The sequence below is a fragment of the Polyodon spathula genome, chromosome 32, assembly GCF_017654505.1.
Source record: "Polyodon spathula isolate WHYD16114869_AA chromosome 32, ASM1765450v1, whole genome shotgun sequence".
Taxonomy (NCBI): domain Eukaryota; kingdom Metazoa; phylum Chordata; class Actinopteri; order Acipenseriformes; family Polyodontidae; genus Polyodon; species Polyodon spathula.
In genome coordinates this window covers 5,641,534-5,663,350 of record NC_054565.1, presented here as the reverse complement: position 1 = coordinate 5,663,350, position 21,817 = coordinate 5,641,534, and the positions used below count along the sequence as shown (strand labels likewise).

General features: G+C 38.5%; 1 protein-coding gene across 2 annotated transcripts; it reads left to right on the top strand.

Moving 5' to 3' along the window:
• The first annotated feature begins 1,391 nt into the window (after positions 1-1,391).
• On the top strand, positions 1,392-21,738 carry grhl3 (grainyhead-like transcription factor 3). Of its 2 annotated transcripts, none has more exons than XM_041234110.1 (16): positions 1,392-1,529; positions 5,360-5,531; positions 5,689-5,750; positions 6,232-6,511; positions 6,974-7,053; positions 7,346-7,499; positions 8,316-8,427; positions 8,844-8,938; positions 10,684-10,842; positions 14,808-14,880; positions 15,264-15,394; positions 17,303-17,337; positions 17,910-17,995; positions 18,346-18,431; positions 18,819-18,883; positions 20,749-21,738. In XM_041234110.1, the coding sequence occupies exons 1-16, from the start codon at positions 1,513-1,515 to the stop codon at positions 20,861-20,863; spliced, it is 1,722 nt and encodes a 573-aa protein (XP_041090044.1). In that variant the 5' UTR covers positions 1,392-1,512; the 3' UTR covers positions 20,864-21,738. The 2 variants fall into 2 exon arrangements, with proteins under 2 accessions (XP_041090044.1, XP_041090043.1); XM_041234109.1 differs by having other exon boundaries at positions 7,343-7,499.
• Positions 21,739-21,817: the final 79 nt, after the last annotated feature.

The window sequence follows — 21,817 nt, the reverse complement described above, 5'->3', positions numbered from 1 at the left end:
TTGTAACCATGTACTTGCATAGTTCTGTCACTCTGTTGATCTGCATTATATCTGAAAAAAAAGTGTGGAAAGATTCTGTTTCAGTTTCGTAACTCTGTATTTACATTTGACTGGCCGAAACGAAATCTCATCTAAAAAGGTGATAAAATCCGGATCCTGGTGCTATCTGATCCATCGCAGGGAATCTCAGGAACTCTTCAGTTATTCCAAAGCCCCCTCGTTGGACTGGTCTGGGAACTAAGTGGTGGGCGACAGCTCCTGCCTCCCAGCAAGTTTTACTCAGACAGGAACATGAAGCAGGAGCCCCCCCTTGTTTGGAAACTGCACTTCACTTTTCACGGTTCTCTGGGAATCCAGCTAAACCAGGTGTGGGAAGAGGGGGCTGGGTAATTCCAGCACAGCTTCCAGGAGAAACCTGATATGTCACGAACCCTGGAGCCCATTCCTTCAGTCTTGTAGCATTGCTCCATACTAGAGGTGTTTAAAAAAAAAATACTGATGGTGAAGATTAAGAGGATACACCCTGTTAATGGAATAGTGTATTTATGATCTAGGAGCCTCAAAAATGGGATAAAGGCACTAAGCTGAAACATGTGTCTGCATGAATTTTTATTAGTTTTACCCCACTATCTAAATGGCACGTCTCAATAGATCATCTTCTCATCTTTAAATACTTGCAAATTATGAATATGGATGAATAATCCATCCTGCAAGTGTACCTCAAATATAGCCCAATCACTCCCAATGAAGAATGACTGGGTGGGATACTGGTTCTTCATTTTACCCTAAAATATATTTTTCTGATGTGGATGCCCTTATAAAATTTTCCATAGTAAAAGCATAGCAAAGTATAGGTATGCTTTGTAAAGCCCAAGGAGGTACGATAAAGTATATTAAAAAATGGCAAACCATGGTAAACTATGGGAAATTATAGGTAGTATAACCATGGAAAACTGCAAAAATACCAGGGTAAACCTTTAGAAGGGGGCAGCTGCTTTGATTGTGAAACCAGTCCCTTTCCCTAGACCCTGACCTAAAGCACAAACCTGAATAACCCTAAACCCCTACCTTGCCCTCAGATCTAACCCTAACCTTAGCTCATACACTCTAAAATCTTAAGGTAACAAAACCTTCGTTTTTTCTTTTCTGATTCCATGCAACTCTTTCAAACTTATCTTCCTTGCTCATCATTTCTCCCCTGATTAGATTCTCGTGGCCACAGCCCACAATTGTTCCCTGCGGATCGGCAGCCCTGCTGTGAAGGAATTAAATGTGCTGCACCTGTCTGGTCATGGACCTGTCTGCAGGCACCTGCCCAAGACTCTGAACCAATCAGGAGACAGCGGCAGAGAATCTACCTGTCAGCAGAAATACCTGAACACCTAGCTGAGCATAAATCAAACACTCCAGTCCACAGCACATGTTTTGTTCACTCTCCTGAAAGCACACAGGCACACACTCTGCAGCAAGGCAGGGTGATTATTTAAAGGGATCTAGCCACTCAGGAGAATCATGACCAAGGAATTGGAGTAAGTAACAAAGCAATTTCTGTATTTACTAAGAAAAATTTATATTTAGATTTATTGCGTGACATTTACCTGAATAAGTTAAATATTTGTTATAGTTGTGTTTTGTATGTTTTTTTTGTTTAACATGTTTCCTAGATATTTACAGTTATTTTCTGTTTTACATTTCTGTTTTATGTTTATATATATATATATATATACACACACACACACACACACACACACACACACACACACACACATTTACAGTTCATTTCTATTTTATATTTTAAAATTCAAAATGCCATACATTTTTTGTAATATCTATCTATCTATCTATCTATCTATCTATCTATCTATCTATCTATCTATCTATATATATATATATATATATATATATATATATATATATATATATATATATATATATATATATATATATATATATATATATGGTCAAAGGTTTTGTTTTGTTATTAATTTCATATAATTTAGAACTTTTATTGAACATCAGGTAATCAAAGAAACTATCAGAAGCCATAATAGTAGTCCAGTGTTGTTCTAATTTTATATATACTTTTTGAATTAGGAATTAAGATGTAATTTAGACAACAGACAATTTAAGAGCATTTTAAAACCCAGAACTTAACAGTACAGCCATCAATTATGTTAGTCTTAGTAAAGTACATATTCGTACACCACCAACATCTTAGCAGTAACATCATCAGACCTGTGCTATCTGTTTCTCAAAATGAAATTTAACTTAAATCCAGAATCCAAAGAGAGTTTCTTAGGCTTATTTAATGACTGTAGTAACGGTTTATCAATTGAGCATTAAATAATGATCTCAAATTTACACACATTCACATGTCTGCCTACTTGCTAATGGGTTCAGAAAGCTGCATCATCAAGCAGGTGCAACATCTCGTGTAATGTGTTAAGGAATTTAAATATGGGGAAACATCATGACTTTGATCGGCTCAATGTACAGAATTTGAAGCCACCAAACCTCTTTTTTTTATCATCCTTGACATCAGCTGTCATACTTCCTAAAGAAAATTGACAACAAAAAGATGCAAAATGTCCTGTTGCCTCTTTTAAGATACTGCAGCCAGTATGTTTGTTATATTTTCCCAGACCCCCTTTGTAACAGGTGGCAATCCATCAATAGGATTTATCCCAGTGAGATAAAACCTCAAAACAAATAAAAAAAAAAAAAAGTCAGTGATCCAAAAAAATCCCATATTATTTTTTTTTTCCCCTGTCACAACATTGTCTTAGACACCAATGGGATGGTGACCTGCGTATTTTGGAGGGAGCATAATATTAATATAGGAGCAAGTACCTGGTGGATTATAGAAAGAAAAATCCCTATCCTGACTAAACTAAACTACTTTCTATATGTAGTTTTACAGAAGTGTATCCACAGCTGGAATAAAAGCACATGGAAAAATAAAATAAAAACTACATTCATATTTGATGGGAAGGCCCTGCTTGTGGTTAAATATGGCAATGTGAGTTCTTCAAAGTGCCGAATCGTAATACTCATTATATATATATATATATATATATATATATATATATATATATATATATATATATATATATATATATATATATATAGTTCAAAATTTGCATGAGTTATTTTAAATGAAAAAAGGAATCATGGACGATACTGTACTACATTGGTTTATGAAGCCAACCTCAACTTTTTTTTTACAAAAGCATCTTTATTTGAGCATGAGCTAAAGTGTGTGAATGGCTTAGTAAACCTTCCCTCTATTTCTCTTAAGTGTTTTTCAAATAAACATGTGGATCACCTGTGGGTTATTAGTACAGTTAGGCCATTGTTCCCCATTCTTAAATGGTGGTCAAACCACAGACTTTTATAAGGGTGTGTCTTGTTCCACTAACGGCAAGGGGGACAAGCTGGCAGCAATGAGCGCCCACTGATATTGAAAAGTAAAATCATCACTGAGTACTTTCACTTGGGAGCAAGAGACACATACTGTAGCCAGAAAGACTGTGAGAAGAAAATTGACAGTCCCTACAACTGACAGATCATTCACAGCAGAATTTAACATCTAGATTGAGAAGTGGGATCGCGAACCAGGAAACCCAAAAAAAAAAAAAAATGGCCAAAGAACTGGGGAAAGACCCAAAGGAGGCAAACCTCTTTTTATCACTAAAAGATCCTGGAGATTGTATACAGTAATTAGGGTGCAGGCAGTGCTTCATGTTAACAGCGGTGCTTCTTTAAAAAAGTACCAGTCATTTATTATTTTAAAACCCCATAAGGAATAACTGCTTCTTCCTTGTCCCTCATTATTCTATAATCTTTCCAAGTATTGTCAAGAAGTCCTATAGGCTTTTTAAGTTTTTACTCAGTACAGTGGAAAACTACCCACTACCCCCCGTCATTCAAATTTAAGCCTTTTTACATTTGTGGTTTTGCAACCGAAACCATCTTTGCCAGAAGCAAATTTCTCTCATGCTCAAAAATGGTTCTGATAATAAACCTTGGGTTACAATACAATGCCTGGTTTATGAGTCAAGGGCTGTAATTGAATCCTTTCTCTAAAAGATATATTACAATATTTGGGTGCATAAAAGTGTAATGCTGTAATCATAAGGGGGTACTCTTTGATTAGAACACAGTCACAAACCAAGTTGCCAAATTAGACAGGCTTCAAATATTTTAGCGATATAGATTTGAACTGAACCGGGAAGTCTCATAGCCTGATCTGTAGATAAAAACAGAAAATAAAAAACACATGTGTTTTCAATTGACTGAAATCAAGCAGCTAATTCTGCAGAATTATTGTTACTGTATAATTAACCTCAAGGATAACTATATCATTTAACATAAGCCCCATTAAAGCCCAAGTTTTTTGGAAGTGGTATAATATACAAAATCAAACCGAACTAAACTGTATACTTTATTTAACAATCTGTATGGCATTTTAAAATCGAAATTATGTTCAACATAAATATGAATCTTAACCAATATTGAATTGCTTGTCCTCTCTGGTTTTACAGGATGCTTGCAAAGTGCCAAAGTATATATGTTACTGTGGCAATAAATAAGTAGGGCATACATTTTTATATAACATAGAATGAACCCTTATCTCATTAAAATGCATGCTATAATAAGTACCTGGCTGCTGTGATCACGCATTCACATACCGTAAAACTTCAAATAATCGTCTGTCTCCAAAACACGCCCCGGTCTGCTGGCAAATATTGGAAATAAACAGTCTTTTGGTAATGAGATATTTCTGTTGTCTAACTGCGGGCAGTACTTGTACTAAGTGAAACACTTGGGTTTAAATTTTAATTAATATAACAATAATATAATAATATGGAGCTATGTTGTTGTTTCTACAGCGTATTGTTTCTTCGAAGATCTAAAAGAATTCAAATGTCACACAGAGCGAGGACGTAACAAAATATCTTTCTGATAATAATTGCCAGTAATAAAAGTAACTCATCTGTAGAAGGAAGGAAAACATCAGCTGATTTCCAACAACATGACTCAAAAAATGAAATAAAAACAAGTCACTGTATAATTATCAGAACATTATATTCATTAAACAGGATGGCTTTTTTAATCTGATCGATAGTCGACAGTTCAGAGTGACACAGATAACAAGTGCTGAGGTACACAATGAATATTTCTGTTCAGGAGTAGTCTAATTGGGTAGTCACACCTAGCCAAAAATTCCATTAATTAGCAAACATGTTTTGCAATTGCTTCGGAGTATATTTTATACAGCAATCTGTTTAAAGCCTCACGTTTCTTTCCAGTATTATTAACCCCCAGTGATTTTAAATTCTTCATGCATCTTCCCCAGCTTGAGATCTGTGATGGTTCTGCAGAATGACTGCCAGAGGTATTCCTACAATGAAATTGACACCTGGAAATCGTACACTGAGAACCCGCTGACTGCAGCCAAAGCCAGAATGAAACTGAGCAGCGACGACGATGGCGTGGCTGCACTGAGCTTCCTCTACGACCACTACAAGGTACTGCATTTCACATCACAGCAAGAGACCCATGTGAGATCACGCTAGAACATTTCACTTCATCATCAACTGATAATGCAAAATATAGAGCTTCACATGATGTTCACTTAAGGAAATCATTAAAATAATACTGTGCATGTTTCTTTTCTTCTGAAAGCCCCCCAAAGAACAGAAAATGCCTTTGTCCAGCCGAGTAGGCATGTACGAGTCAATTAAGAGGTAAGGCCCCAGCTCATTTGTTTTCCTAAGTTATGAATGGCACATTATGGAGTTTCAAGACGGTTTTCAACAGACAGCAGAGAAGGGTGTGAGCAGAAGAAAATAACAAGGCAAACATGAAAAGAGGTTGGCATTGCCCTTTAGCAGCTATTCATCTAGTGTGCTTAGCCTTCGCTGAGACAGGAAACCTCAGCCTGTTGTTTAAGTGTCTCCGACACTGAAGGCTCAGGTAGACTCATCCATCACTGCTTTCATTCAGACATTCACAAGGTCAATGCGAAACAAAAAAAAATAGATTTGTAATGTAAGTAAAACTGGGTTTGCATGGCAAGTAATCTCCATTGTGCAATATTGACAAAAGACAATACCCAAGCAGACACTGAAATCATTTTCTCTATTGAGAAAAAAAAAAAGCCAGTGCCACGCAAAACTGCATTTATTAAAGTTGTGAAGCATGACCGTACTTTCTATTGCTATGTAGGACGGGAGGCAACACACCCGATTTGACGACCCTTGAGAGCTCCCCCCACTTCATGAAATTTCTAGCTGAAAACATTTCCACGTCTCCAGAGGTTTTGGACCACAACAAAAGGAACCAGCCGCCCTGTGCCAGTAAACACGACCCCCATCACGATGATTTCATGGAGCCAACATCGGAGGTCTATGACAAGAATATACTGAGCTCCATCTTTGACTCAATAATACTACCTCCACAACAGAAATGGACAATGGACAGCACATTTAAAGAAACAGAAATTGAGGTGAGGAATAGCCTGTGTTCTTATTAGTGACATGGGACCCTATTTTCCACTCCCGATGGGTCTGTGTAGGTGGCTGAAACCAGCCAAGTATGTTGTAACTGAGATTGGTTCTCACATAGAGAGAGGAACAGAGTGTCCTATATTACAAGTTCATTATGTTGTGAAAACACAAACAAATGCTTTGAGTTTTGTTTTAGCAATCACCTGCCAAGAAGAATCTGGCTGCTGGTTGATGAAGGACAAGATTTATGCCAACACTGTATTGCAGAATTTCCTAAATTTAGCACACTCAAGACCAACAAAGCTGTCCTTAACTATACACAGTTTCTGATAACTCATTTTAAACGCTACTTAAATTTTAAATGGATGAAAGTTCATTTGACAAAATCAAAATTGCACAATTCCTAAAGGAACTAAACACAAATGTGATATTGTTGTAATTGCTTTCTTTCTTTTACACAGCCTCTGCCTTGTGAAGATTTGTACCATGAACCAACAGCTCCAGTTTACCCTGAATCGTACACCCAAGCCACTGTCAGCAGGTAAGATATTCCTCCTGTCTTTATCTTTCACACTGATGTGTCTCAACACACTGTACAGGCCCCACATTTAAGATACTGAATGTGTTGTGATATGTAATATTGTATAATTAGTCCTTTATTGCCTTATATAAGACACTATGCTGATCCTTCACTGCAAAATTGAAAAGAACAGGAACTATTTTTGATCACAAGCATATTTAGATTGGGGTTATAAGGTCCACAACCCCACAGTACATAAATCTACAGCAGCATGCCTATTTCTAAGAGCACTCATTTCTATTTGTTTTAGCAGTGACTTTGAATACTTGCTGGGCTCTCCCAAAACTTTATTGGGGAAATCTGGCGACGTTCCCATGGCCTATCTCAACAAGGGACAGTTCTACCCTATCACTCTGAGAGTGACTGGGACACATAAATGTCTGAACCTGTCTTCCACTAAAGTCAAGGTAAGTTTCTCTTTCTTTTAATAACCTATACCGAAACAGCCTTCTACATATATATGTTACACCAAAGTATACTTTACTATACTTATTTCATGGTATAGTGCAGTAAACCAATATGCTGGATTCTGTGCTGTTCACGTGAGCAGGGAAGCAGCATGGTGTATTGGGTGGGGGATTATAGGTCAAATCTACCATTAAAAACAGTTACTGTTTAAACATGACTGGTACAGGTAGTGATTGTCCATTACTTATTATTGAGACAATGTAAAAACTTTCACCCAAACCCCTCAACTACGTGCTCTAATCCAGACTGTATATAATACTCAATATTTGGGCAGTTACGTTTAATGCAAGGATAGGAAGCTTTCCATTGTTGCTGTAGGGAACTCCTTGTATATGACCTTAAAGAAAGCTCTGAAAATAGAAGAGATGTACTGAGTTTGATTAGGAAACTGGGTGGAGAAATACATTTCTTTCTTCATTTCAAGATGAACTTAGACAAAAACCAAAAGGTTGTGGTGGCTTAATCACCATTGTGTACCGATCGTGTTGCTTTAATGTCTTCGTGAGTAATCAGCATATTTATTGACAACAATGAAGAGGTGCGGTACTCCTCTTGGATTGCAAATGAAAGCTGGCACTGATTGTTTTCAAGCTGATGAAAACAATTTGAAGAATATATATTTTTGGGGAGTTTAGTTTGCCGCGATATGCATTCTTGCGACATTACCTGCATTTCCACAATAAACTTGTTTTCCTTGATTTTTGAAGTTTTCAACGAAAGGCACACAACTAACACTGAACGCATTTGCTTCACAGACTGTTGTCATGGCAGTGTTTGAAAATGAGAAGAACGCAGAAACTCAGCTCAAGTGCTGGAACCACTGGCACTCTCGACAGCCCACCGCCAAGCAAAGGGTGATAGACATAGGTATGTTGCCGCCTTTATAGGGATAGCACTGCCGCTATTCAAATGACACCCCAGGGAAGACATGGCTCTGATCTAGGGTGGGGTCATGTATGACCGTGTGTGTGTGTGTGTGTGTGTGTGTGTGTGTGTGTGTGTGTGTGTGTGTGTGTGTGTGTGTGTGTGTGTTAATTAGTTTTTCACTTAGTATTTTCTGTTGTTTAACACTAAGAATCCAACTGGGTGGTCAACTCCCACATAAGTGGTTCCACCAATACTTCGAAAGTCATGTATAAACCAGGAAAAGTTCAGGTATATTTGTTTAAACAGCATTCTGGTTAAGCCCCATTATACACATTCAGAAACACTGAAAGGTTAGTAAAGCAACAATTTGAGTTTCTCAGACTCTGAATAACCCAATGGGGTGCTTTCTCTTTCAGCGGATTACAAAGAAGCGTTCAGCACAGTTAGTAACATTGAAGAGGTGGCATTCAATGCTCTGTCATTCATCTGGAAAACCAACGAAGAAGCAAAGGTATGTCTATATGTTCTAAACAAAGCAGATTTTTAATTTTTAAATAAAAGAGAGTACATTTACTCAGAATCCACTCACCTCATTGGCCATAATGGATTTGAAAATAGCAGATTTCAAAACTGTTTTTACCCTGTATGTCCTGCTGCAGCTTGTCCCTTTCAGAGCAGCAGACATGCGCATTTACGTTTAAAACATAATGTTAGTCAATATTTTAAGGCTGAATCTGTCAGTAGGATTGAAAAAAATCCATGCATGCAACACCCTCAGGCAATTACACACTTTGAACACCCAACATCCAACCTGATCTGCCTTTGGGCCTTTCTGGGGTGGGTCAGTGAAACTGTGAGGAGGCAGAAAAAAGACTTCAATATAGGCAGCTGCTCACAGAGGCTGTTATAGGAAAAGCTGTACACCCACAAATTGGCTCAAATTCAACTATTTTGGTGGCGGTTCAGTTTTTGTTCTGAAAGACCATACATCATCTTTAGAATATCTGACAGGATACGAGAGCGAAGTGCTAAAACAGCGTGACAGCTTGATCGGTGCAATTGAGTTTGGTGGCTTTTGTGCACCTTCCCACTGACATGGGCAAACTGCAGGGTTACAATGTGAGAGATTCAGGCAGTCCATTAGGGCCACACAACAGGCTGCTAGACTGTCTGGGGGGTGAAATGCCATTGTGTACGTTGCAATGAGTGTCTTGAGTGGATTTTACTTTCAGTTAAGGTGAAGATAAATTACTTTCCACATTATAAAAAAAAAAAAAAGCTTTCTTTTTGCTGGTGACCTACCAGCATATTTGTAAGAGAATTATACATTGTATGTGGAATTCCCAAATTACATTTAGTTAAATAGTATAGACTGTTCTGCCAAGAATCCTATATAGTGGAATTTAAATGTCAGTTTAGTAAGGGGCTTTATGAAGAGCAGACATAAGGCACGTGGCAAAAGTGCTTTAAATTTAAAATTAACAATTTGTACCTGAACAGCAAGGTAGGCTAGTATAATATAAAATAGCATAAGAAATAGGATATCCAAGTCAAAACTATACTTTCTTTTATTTACCACAATTTCTGGTGAATGGTACTGTACCTTCCAATGAAATGTGCCACTTGTCACCTAGGAACCAAGGCCTGTATTGTCTTTTGTGAGGTATCCAAGCAAAACAAGAGGAAAAGCTCTGAAACAATCAGCCTGGCCAGTGATGGCTGGAGCCTCATTAGCGGGTGGGGAGTACTGTCCCATTGTTCTGTAATGAGACTGCCACAGTATACACCAATACCATAATAATGCTGCACCAGGGCACCACTCACTCCCCCACAATGGTGTTTTCTGTCTCCAAGCAGCAGACGTTGTCTTGGTGCCATATTGGGGCTTACTGTTTCTGCTGCATCCAGTCTGCAACATTTTTATTACTGCAGATTGCTTCTTGTAATGCAAACGAGACGCAAAATGTCAACGATGTTGAATCCCAAAAGGCTGGGTGTTTGTTGTTTTTAATACCCCATGTGTTTGGTTTTCTGTGCTGTCAAGGGCCATGCTGCTCCCAAGTGTGTATGCCCACTGTGGTTGTCTACCCCTCAGCTTTATCCCTTAGCTTGTACATTTTGGCAGAAAAGGGGACGCAAATGCACTTCTTAGCCACAAAAAATCAATTTTGCTGTATTTATCCCTGCGTGGAAATCTGTTGGTTGCATTGGTTTGTTTATCAGTGCAGGTTTTTAAAGCTGTTTGTCCATTTGCAGGTTTACATTGGAATCAACTGCCTCAGCACAGACTTCTCCTCACAGAAGGGGGTGAAGGGCATGCCCTTAAACCTCCAGATAGACACCTATGACTGCGGCACTGGAACAAACAGGCTCATTCACAGAGCGGCCTGTCAGATGAAAATCTTCTGCGACAAGGTCATTATTATTAATATCTCTATCTGTTTTTTTTTTTCTACAAATGGGTCTCTGAATTAAAACCGCAGCAGTTTAAGTAAATGTCATCTTCAGTTATCTCAGTCCTGTAGGGAAACCACATGGGCATAAGGTAGGTGAGTCAAAGCAAGCAAGGTCTTGTTGCAATTACAGCGATGAGCCAAAGGTTTTGCATCACCCTATAGAATGAACTAACTTTGCTTCATAAAGTTGAATGAAGCCTGCTGAATAATGTTACTATTGAATTACATATTGCTTGTAGTTTTCCATGTAATTAACAAAAAACTATCGAAAAATGTGACATTTAGAAATCTACGTATAATAATATACTACTGTTATGGCTTCTCAATCCTAAAATTCTAGGTGATGCAAACATATTGGTCATAGCTGTGCTGTAAAAATCAGTTTAAAAAAGACTTATCACATCAACTAGCTCTGATGACTTCACGTATAAAATGTTATGATGCTTTGACCGACAGTCTTGGGATTTACCCATTTCAGTGACTTACACAGGGTTTCAGAAAACTAAAAATTTAACCAAACATGTGTGAGTTCAACACCAACCACCAACTTTAACGTGTATTCAATGTGCAGAGCCTTATTTACCTAACTTCAGTAGTTTTGCTCAGGGTAATGACATTACAGGTAGCTTTCATTGCAGTGGTTTTAAATGAGACCAGTTTGTATCAAGAGAAAAATCCCTTGGAAAGAGATTCATAAACAAGTTAAGAGTACTTTACTTCGAAGCCCATGGCTGTGTAACCCTAGCCCCTAACGTCATGCTCCAGCTAAGAGATTTCCACGGCACCCAGTATGTGAGCCTACAACAGGTGCTCCTACACCTACCTTGGTTTCAGTCTAACTCTCAGAGTCGAAAAGCAAAAAAGCTGGCTGATTAAATCAGTTCAGGTGTTTGTTTTTTTTACTGACAGGAGATGATCTCACTGAACAGACCTGCGGGCCTAGCCGCTTGTAGATAAGAGCTGCTCTCATGCACATTGGTGGGATACATTCTCTACCTGCGCTCAGTAATTCCTTAACCCGTACGACGCTGGCATTAGCTGTTTAAGACAAACGTGTCTCATTACATAACAAAGCTTTGACCAAAACATATAAATCAAGAATATCCTGCAAAAGTGTCTTAGCTTTTAATGCCAGCCTGAAAATGAAAACACACAAATGAATAATATATATCTTTATATTATACCGTAAAAGAAAAAAGACTCCTTTTTTTGTGCTTAATTTCCTTATTGGTCCTGTGCTACGTTAAACATGCAGAACATTAGACCTAAGTGTACACATTTCATGAAAATACTATATAGCATGTTTATTTTTTTTGAAGTCCTTTCCTCCTAGTTTATCACTTTTTACCAATAAGAGGAAACACGCATGTTGATGTAACACAATGTTAGAAAGAATTACAAAAAAGTTCAGAGTAAAAACTAAAGCTTCCCAAAATTAAAAAAATCTAGTTTTTGATTGCCTAGTCAGCTTCAACTTTAACAGGAGTTGAGCAATAATTATCGTATTTATTTTGTTTTACAATTTATAGCACTCAAAAAAGTAGGCGGACAACTTAATTTAACCTTTCCCACAATTACAGGTGCTCTATATTTCACAAGTGCATACATAAGGCATTGAGCACAGAAGCAGGTTTTTGTTCGGAAGGAAGTTCACAGTTAATGAGCCTGTTTGTAGGACTAAATGTAGTCTGTTTAGTTTCCTTAAGCTAACATTTTTTTCACCAATTTCGCTTGTCGGTTGGCGTACACCATGAAATAAATGGTTAACAAATTGTTTAAAAAAACGGAGAGCTTAGTTTCAAGCGTTGCTTTAAAGACACATTCAGACTGGTTAAAAGCAGTGTACGTCAATCCAGAATTAGCAAGGTTACTGTAAGGTTTTGTACAAAGGATAGGGTTTTTCCTTTTTTCTTTTTTTTCTGAGGCGTAGATAAATCGTTCCACTTACATAATGTCAAAGGTATTTTGGTAGAAGTTCACGACAGTTAGAGACAGCTTGAGTAGTTGCAACACCTATAATTTAAAAACCCACTCGGATGCATTTAGGAACTGTGTTGGCATTTAAGCGCTTCCTGGTCCATTCAAGGTGGACTTGTACTCTGGGCAATGTGGAGAATATCACGCTGCCCCTGCTTGTGCAATATCTGCTCTGTGGATTCTCAGTGATCAAACAATAGTCCACCTTCTGTATGAGGCTTAAAAGAAGGGAAGGGCGCCCTGATTGCTGATATGAAAGGCTTCAGGGCTGAGGATCCTGCTTCTTTTGTTTGACAGACTTACTCACCTGTCTGCTGTCTTTAAAAGCAACAAGCCCATCTGTCTTCTGAGTCGTCTTGACAATTATCTATTTTGATACAGTACAATAAGCAGGGATAGAAAGCCTTAAGGAACCCAGGAAAAACAGGTTTTTCAAAAACAAATTGCACAGAGGACTGTATCCTGATGAAAAGCAGGTGGATAATCAGTAGTAGAGAACGGAGTCCTCTATCCATGAACTTATCAGCTAAGGCTCGAGGAGATACAAAATCCTAAGGCCTCATTACCTTGTCCTTGAGTAATGATTGCCACCACGCTATGTCTGATGAATTGCTTAAATCACAATGGACTCCATCCAAACAACCCTGAAGTAGTTGCCAGGCACTGTCACTGTATCTACCTGTTAGACAAGCTTCTACCAAGACACCAGAAACGAGGAAAGTGGTTACATTTGTCCTGCTGACAACCTTTCAATTAATCGCTACACTTTCTGTTTAGGCATTCCTGATCCAATACTAGTTGAATTCATTGAAGTAGCATATCAGTAACAGTATGCTACCATATCAGAAGAACTGTAATATTTGTCCCAAACCCATTGTGTTATCATGCTAGTGGTCTGGTCTTTTTTTTTTCATTCAAATGTAAGGGCAAGTAAAAACTTAGATGCATATCATTGCATAAGAATGTTGTAAATGACACTCTAATGGCACTCAACCTCTTTTGCAAAAATAAGCATGTGTACCAATATGTTCTTTATGGAATGACCACAACCTTACCTGTAATTTACAATATTGCTTCTTTTCAATTAGAATATTGCCCCAGGTCTGGTGCCTGTGAAATTATCCCTTTCACTCCCACCTCTGACCCACCCTATATCTGCTGCACCCCAGCATTTACTCCTTTTTTTTTTTTTTTTTTTGAAGATCAGGATAAGACACAGGCTTCTGACACAGTCAGATGTGAGGCGCTTGTCAGCATTTTAAACCTTTGTTTCTCCCAGGGTGTAATCCAAGCAACAAAAATGTCACTTTTTATGCAGCAGAAAACCGATCGGCCACTAACCCCCTTTTAGTGTTTAAATTCTATTAGGAACCCTTTACTCTTTTTAAAATCCTAGTCACGGGCCATTTGGAATGAATCAGACTCCAGAGTAGCCAAACTAGTGTGGACTAAGTGACAGCTCTTTTTTGTCATGTGAAGCTTTGAGATTTCAATGATTGGCCTGTCTGTTCAGTACATCGAGTACACTCATTGACTGTTAAGAGGACAGCTCATGAAGCATTCTGTTTATATAACAAGTATGATTTACGGAAAATGTTTAAACCTAAAATGTTTACTACTGTAGGAAATTATGTGGTTGGGTTTACTGTATCATAGCTTCCTTCCAGAAACACTGCAATTAACTTGAGGCATGGGAGGGTTTAACCTGTAGTTCTGGAATGAGCCTCGAGTCATGATCTGAGAGACAAACCTTAACCCCCTTCAGCTCTAGCCTGAGAGAAGGCAAGGGATTTTTATAGAAATCTGAAAAGTTCAGAACTACAATTTAGGTTGATTTCCTCGTTGTCTTGGAGGAACAACAAGTTAATAGTGATCAACAATCAAAAGGGAAAATCTTAGTTGATGTTCGACAATTTTAATAACTTTTTGTGTAATTCGTTCTCACAGGGGGCGGAGAGGAAGATGAGAGACGAGGAGCGCAAACAATCAAAAACGAAAGGCAAAGGCACAGAGAACAATGGTAAGGCACAGGGATGCCTGGTTAAGGATAGTTTGACCGCCTACACTATCCATCACTAGGATAGATGTGACTGGAATAATTACAGCTGGTTGTGCTGCTAAAAACCCATCTGTCTGCACCTGCCTCAGAGAAACACCCAATACTCTGATTGCATCCCAGCTTGGAAGAGGCATGTGTCTTACACAATGGCTTCATATACTACATTGTATAGGCCAGATTAAATAATCTCAGTAACACGGATCCCTATACAGAGTTTGCAGTCTAAAGTAATTGAAGCTCTAGGATAAGTCATGTGGCTTTATAGTAATAATAATAATAATAATAATAATAATAATAATAATAATAATAATAATAATAATAATAATATATTTTTTTTTCAACAGGTTCCAAGAAATCAGTGGTTTCACCCAGTTGTTGTGAATACACATATTTCAAACCTCTGGATGACCTGGTCACACAACCAGTCCTTTTCATTCCAGAGATCCATTATTCAAACATGCAGAGATGTGGCCTGGTATGTATAATATTTTATTAATACATGATTGTATATATAATGCATCACTATAATAAGAGTGTCATTTGAAGCAAGCAATCTCAAAATGGATTGGGTTTTGAATAATGCTATTGTCCTGGTCCATGCATTTTTTTAAATGTTTGTTGATCAAACCCGTGGATGTAGACGGGGATGTCTGGACTAACAGGGCTCCTGCAGTTAGAGGGGAAGATAGGCTGGATTAGACTAAGTGTGCTCAGTAATCCTTTGGAGGGGAATTAGATGGGGGATCCTTGGGCTCAGGTGGGGAAGAAAAGTAGGGGGCTCCAGGAGGGTTATCTATCTACCTGCCCTACCCTGGCTGGAGCTTCATTACTTAAAGCATTAGTTGGTTGAGCTGAAAGTCTGCAATTTATCCCTTTACTTTGATGCATCCCTGAAGTCTCTTTGGTGTGCTTCAAATGCAACAAAACATTTTTATGAGTACATAGCTTCAAATTGCCTTCTGATGGGCTACTGTAGTGACTTCAACATTGTGTCCTAGTCAAAGTGCTTTTACTTGAAATCAGCTTTTATGTAAGGGGCAGTAGATGGCGCTTGACAATTGTGCTTATCTGTAGTCTGTGTTATGTATGGCTGTGGCAGTCACTTAGAATTGAAGTGCAGCTCCTGAATTAAAGTAAAAGCACCTTAACACATTATATCAAAGTGAAAGCAGACATACACACGTACACACACATACACACGTACACACACACACACACACACACACACACACACACACACACACACACACACACACACACACACACACACACACACACACACACACACACACACACACACACACACACACACACACACACACACACACACACACACACACACACACACACACACACACACACACACACACACACACACACACACACACACACACACACACACACACACACACACACACACACACACACACACACACACACACACACACACACACACACACACACACACACACACACACACACACACACACACACACACACACACACACACACACACACACACACACACACACACACACACACACACACACACACACACACACACACACACACACACACACACACACACACACACACACACACACACACACACACACACACACACACACACACACACACACACACACACACACACACACACACACACACACACACACACACACACACACACACACACACACACACACACACACACACACACACACACACACACACACACACACACACACACACACACACACACACACACACACACACACACACACACACACACACACACACACACACACACACACACACACACACACACACACACACACACACACACACACACACACACACACACACACACACACACACACACACACACACACACACACACACACACACACACACACACACACACACACACACACACACACACACACACACACACACACACACACACACACACACACACACACACACACACACACACACACACACACACACACACACACACACACACACACACACACACACACACACACACACACACACACACACACACACACACACACACACACACACACTCACACACACACACACACACACACACACACACACACACACACACATATATATAAACCATTGAAAACACCATAAAAAAGTTAAATGTCTTTTTGAAGTTCCTCCTTCAGGAAGCTTTTTCACTCTCCCTGCATACTGATTGGTGGAGGTGAACACAATAGAAACACAGTAATGAGCTGTTTATATTAATGGTACCTTCATGGTTTTGAAAATGAGAAAAGGATATTGTGCAACAGCACACACTGTTGAATACAGAATGTCTCTGATTGCATCTTTATCATTTGTTTTTCCAAAGGTACTTCCTGCTGCTCCAGAGGAGAATGACAACAGGTGAATATCTTTGATCTTGTTTACATTTTTAATTCAAGCTGTACTGGAGTTCCTCAACCCATATGGGATCAGTATATGTTTGTCATATATAATATAAGGCTGTCGCATTTGGAGTGAGACTCACTTTTTTGGCATCATATTTAGCAGTCTCAATCCTAAAATGAAAGGAAAGGGCCACACATTTAGTTTTAAACATCCTGATTAAAATATCACATTTGGATGTTCTGACAAGGATGTTTCAAACATAATAGCCATTTGTGAGCTACACAAGTGCCCTAAATAAATATTACTGCAATGTGCACTGCAATTAATTCTTCTCATATATATACTATATATAGTGTGTATGTATGTCATTACATAGTCATGGTTTTACACATTTCCTGGAATTAAGCATTCTTTGTGATTGTAATCAAGTACAATACATTCAAGCAACATGTACTGCTCATGTGGAACAATATGGATAACACTGCATGAATTTTCAATCCTTGATGCCACTGCAAACTCCATGCCACATTGAGCATTACAGTACATTGCTCAGTGCTGAAATTGACCACGTTTTTTGTTCATTTCAGGGCAATGTTGAAAAGGAGTAGTTTGTCTTTCCAAGATCAATACAGTCCTCCTGCTAAACAGCCAAAGCAAGAAAATCCGCAAAGAGGTATGCCACATATCATTTATATACTAATTATTTTTTTAGGATCTTTTATTATTTAATTTTTTAAAGGATCACTTTACTTTATGTAAAAACAATAAAATGACATTTGTTTTAATACACGCACAAAAAAAATAAAAACAAGCGTTGCATATGCGAACATCTTTAACATTTATAATGCTACGCATGGCTAGTTTCATATTGAAAAATCAATGGTGGTTTTGTCTTTTGTCTCCTACATACAGCATTCATTGGTGAAAGAACGCATTCTCAACCCAATGAAATTTAAACCCAATTAGTAAAAGCCACAGTGTTACAACACATCTCATGCCTGGGAGTCTGTTTTTGTGTTTCAGTTCTGCTGTATGTCCGGACAGACTCAGAGGAGGTCTTTGATGCTCTCATGCTGAACACTCCGGATCTACAAGGTTTAAAGGAAGCGGTAAGTCATACCATCTTTAGTTTAAATCTCCTGCAAGTACTTTCCTGCTTTGCTTGATTCACTTATTTTTGTTAGATTAAGGATGCACGATCCAACATATTTAGCATTATTCACTGTCTTAATAAATCAAGTGGTTGGGAATTAAATATAACTATGACTATGAACACAAATTGGTATTTATAAACTTTACACTGTAATGTTAAGGTAACACTTTGGGGGTTGTTTTATGTGTGTTGAAATGACTGTGTAAAATAATAAAACAGTCAAATATGTTCCATAAGATGTATATTTCATTCTAAAAACATTGCTTTAACACTGTAGTTTAGTACTTCTGCATTATTGCTACACATATTCCTTCTTTCATGTATACAATTGTCATGTTATTAGATTTCAGAAAAGTACGGACTGCCAGAAGATGCCATTAGGAAAATATACAAGAATTGTAAAAGAGGGTAAGTTACATTTTCAGGGTAATGTTTTGTGAAAGGCAAACCAATAAATTAATGCTAGCCAGGCATTAGCAGTCACAGCTATATTTTCCTTTTTTGTAAGTGTCCATTACATGTGGAACTCTGTTTCTTAGTATATTAGAATTTGGATGACAATAGTGCCTATTTCAACATCAATGACACTTGCTTATAAATCTTTGACTAAGGTGTTTAGGGTCCTCATTCATAGTGCGGACTAATTGTGTCTGTGTGTCTGTGTGTCTGCCTGCCTGCTTGCCTCTGCATGGTGAACATGACAGCTGTCTTGCACTTTCCTCTCCTCCTGTAGACGTATCTGGGTGCAATATGATAAACTGTTGATCATAGACAATCATTTTATTTTTATTATTGCTGAGTGTAGACTAAGGATGATATATCTCTGAGGGCTCTGTGTGCTTTTAGTTTTATTTTAAGATTGAGTGTTTAGGTCAGGGCTTCTCAAACTCGATCCTGGGGACCCCCTGTGGCTGCTGGTTTTCATTCCAACCGAGCTCTTAATTACTTAACTAGACCCTTAATTAAACTGATAATTTGCTTAATTAGACCTTTTTACTTGTTTTCAGCTCTTGAACAGTTGCATATTTCAAGTGAGCTATAACATTTTTGAAATAACTTGAACTGCAACTGTTTGAGCTGAAAACAAGTAAAAAGGTCTAATTAAGCAAATTATCAGTTCAATTAAGGATCTAGTTAAGTAACTGAGAGCTCGGTTGGAATGAAAACCAGCAGCCACAGGGGGTCCTCAGGACAGAGTTTGAGAAGCCCTGGTTTAGGTTATGGATAATTGATGAGGAAACTGTAGGCACTTTTTTTTTTTTTTAAACCACAGGATCTGGTGGGTGTATCTTTTTTGGAATGTAATATTACAGCTTGTAAAAAAAAAAAAAAAAAAAAAAAAAAATGGGCTAATCTGATTAACTGGAATTCCAGGAAGTTGCATGGTTTATTTCATTTGCAATTGGCTTTGCTTTACAAGATCTGATTAGACACATAAGACAACATCGGATTGTGCAACGGCTTAGTAGATGTCTTGCATTATTAAGGAGTTGGCTCTCTTATTCTTCGGCAGAAGCGAAGCGAAGCGAAATCCACAGAAATAGCTTCAGGTCACGCACAGAGGGACGCCTGCCATTCTTGTGTGCTAAAGGCTGCCGTGTCTGTCAGGCTTGGCTTTAATGTCTTTACCAGCAGCCCACTTAACTCCTTGTGTGTGCGTTCCCTTTAATTAGTGTGTCCTTCTTTGAGAAAAAAACGCACAGGGCAAGGAGGAGCAGTGGTTAATGCCTTTCACCTCTGCAAGCCTGGGTTTGAATCCAGTTGAAGTGAAATGACCGTGAGGGTTTTAACTGACACAGGTTCAGCACAATTGTTCTCAGACAGTATTGACAGCTGATTGATGACATGGCTGTTGCTAGTGTCAAGAGAGACTGCTTTAGAGATGAATCCAATCGAAAACATAACCATGATGCAATAGAGACATGTGTAATGATACTACCGGTGTATCATTTTTCATTAGATTCACGCCTTCATATTTTCCCAAATAACTTAGTTATGGACGTTGCCTGGGCACTATGGTGTTTGTTTGTGTGTGTGGTTTTTATGCGTGTGTGAGGGACAACCTGTTGGAAATTTTTGAGTTGTATAGCACTTTATCTCCACCTTTACAATTAGTCAATGCCCCTGAGCAATGCACCTAGGCAGGGCTTGGAAACAGCACTTTGTGTACATTCAGGTTGCTGGGGGCGGGGTGTGGAGCAGTATGCACGGATTTACCAGTGTGATTCATGAGGAACTTGCTCATTTTTTTCTTTCTCTCTCTCTTTCCTCAGGATCTTTGTGAACATGGATGACAACATCATACAGCATTACAGCAACCACTCCGCCTTCCTCATGGAAATCACAGAAGTCATGGGAGGGTTTCACGTCACGCTCAGGGAATTATAACTGAGGAGCCGCACGTACGGCCCCTTGTGATGAACTCCAACTCCCTCAACACTTTCACTCAACCGCGCAGAAACTTTATAAGGTTCCACGCTGCCTCAAACCTCTGACTTTAATTGAAGCACTGCCACGGTAAGCAGCAATTTCAACAGACCAACAGCCCGTTACCGAAAAGAACCAAAAGAAGCACAAGGACGTTTCTACAGTTGATTGTTTTGTAAAACTTTTTCCCTATTTCTTTTTTTTTTTTCCAAGTATTTTTCTAACAGAAGAGCATTTATGGAAACGTGATATGCTATATGTATATAAACTCCCCTTGTTGAAGGGGGAATCAGCTATTTAAATATACTGTACAGGCTTGGCCACATCACACTGCTGGTTTGGTGGAAAGTGAAATACAATATGTTTATGTGATATTGTATAAAATTGCTCAATATGCCTACCACTCTTCTCAAGGAAAGGGTCCATTATTGGGAAAACTTTTAAAACAGCATTTTCACAGGGACAACCAGTTAAGTCTTATAAAAGTTTACCATAGTAAAAGCAAAGGAAAGTGCAGTAATGCATAGATAAGCATTGTAAATCCCAGAGGTATGGTCAATCATAGCATAACAATAAGAGAAAAAGCATTGGAAAATGAACGTGCACATCTACCATGGTAAACTTTTAAAAGGGACATGTCCGACCGACTTTATAACCCTCTGTATGTATCAGACCACAGACCTGTATTGCAGAATGTTGTTGGTATTCCAATTTGCAAAGCTATATTCACATCATTATTTTTTCTCCAGCAGTTTGATGTTCATTATGCATACAATTCTATAACTGTAAAAGCTGTTGCTGCAGAGTCACTGCCTGAATAATCAGCTGCTACAGAATGCAATATCCCATTATCCAGCCAAGCCAACCTAGGCTTTTCAGAGTCAATGTCACACATTTCTTTTTTCAAGCTGCAAG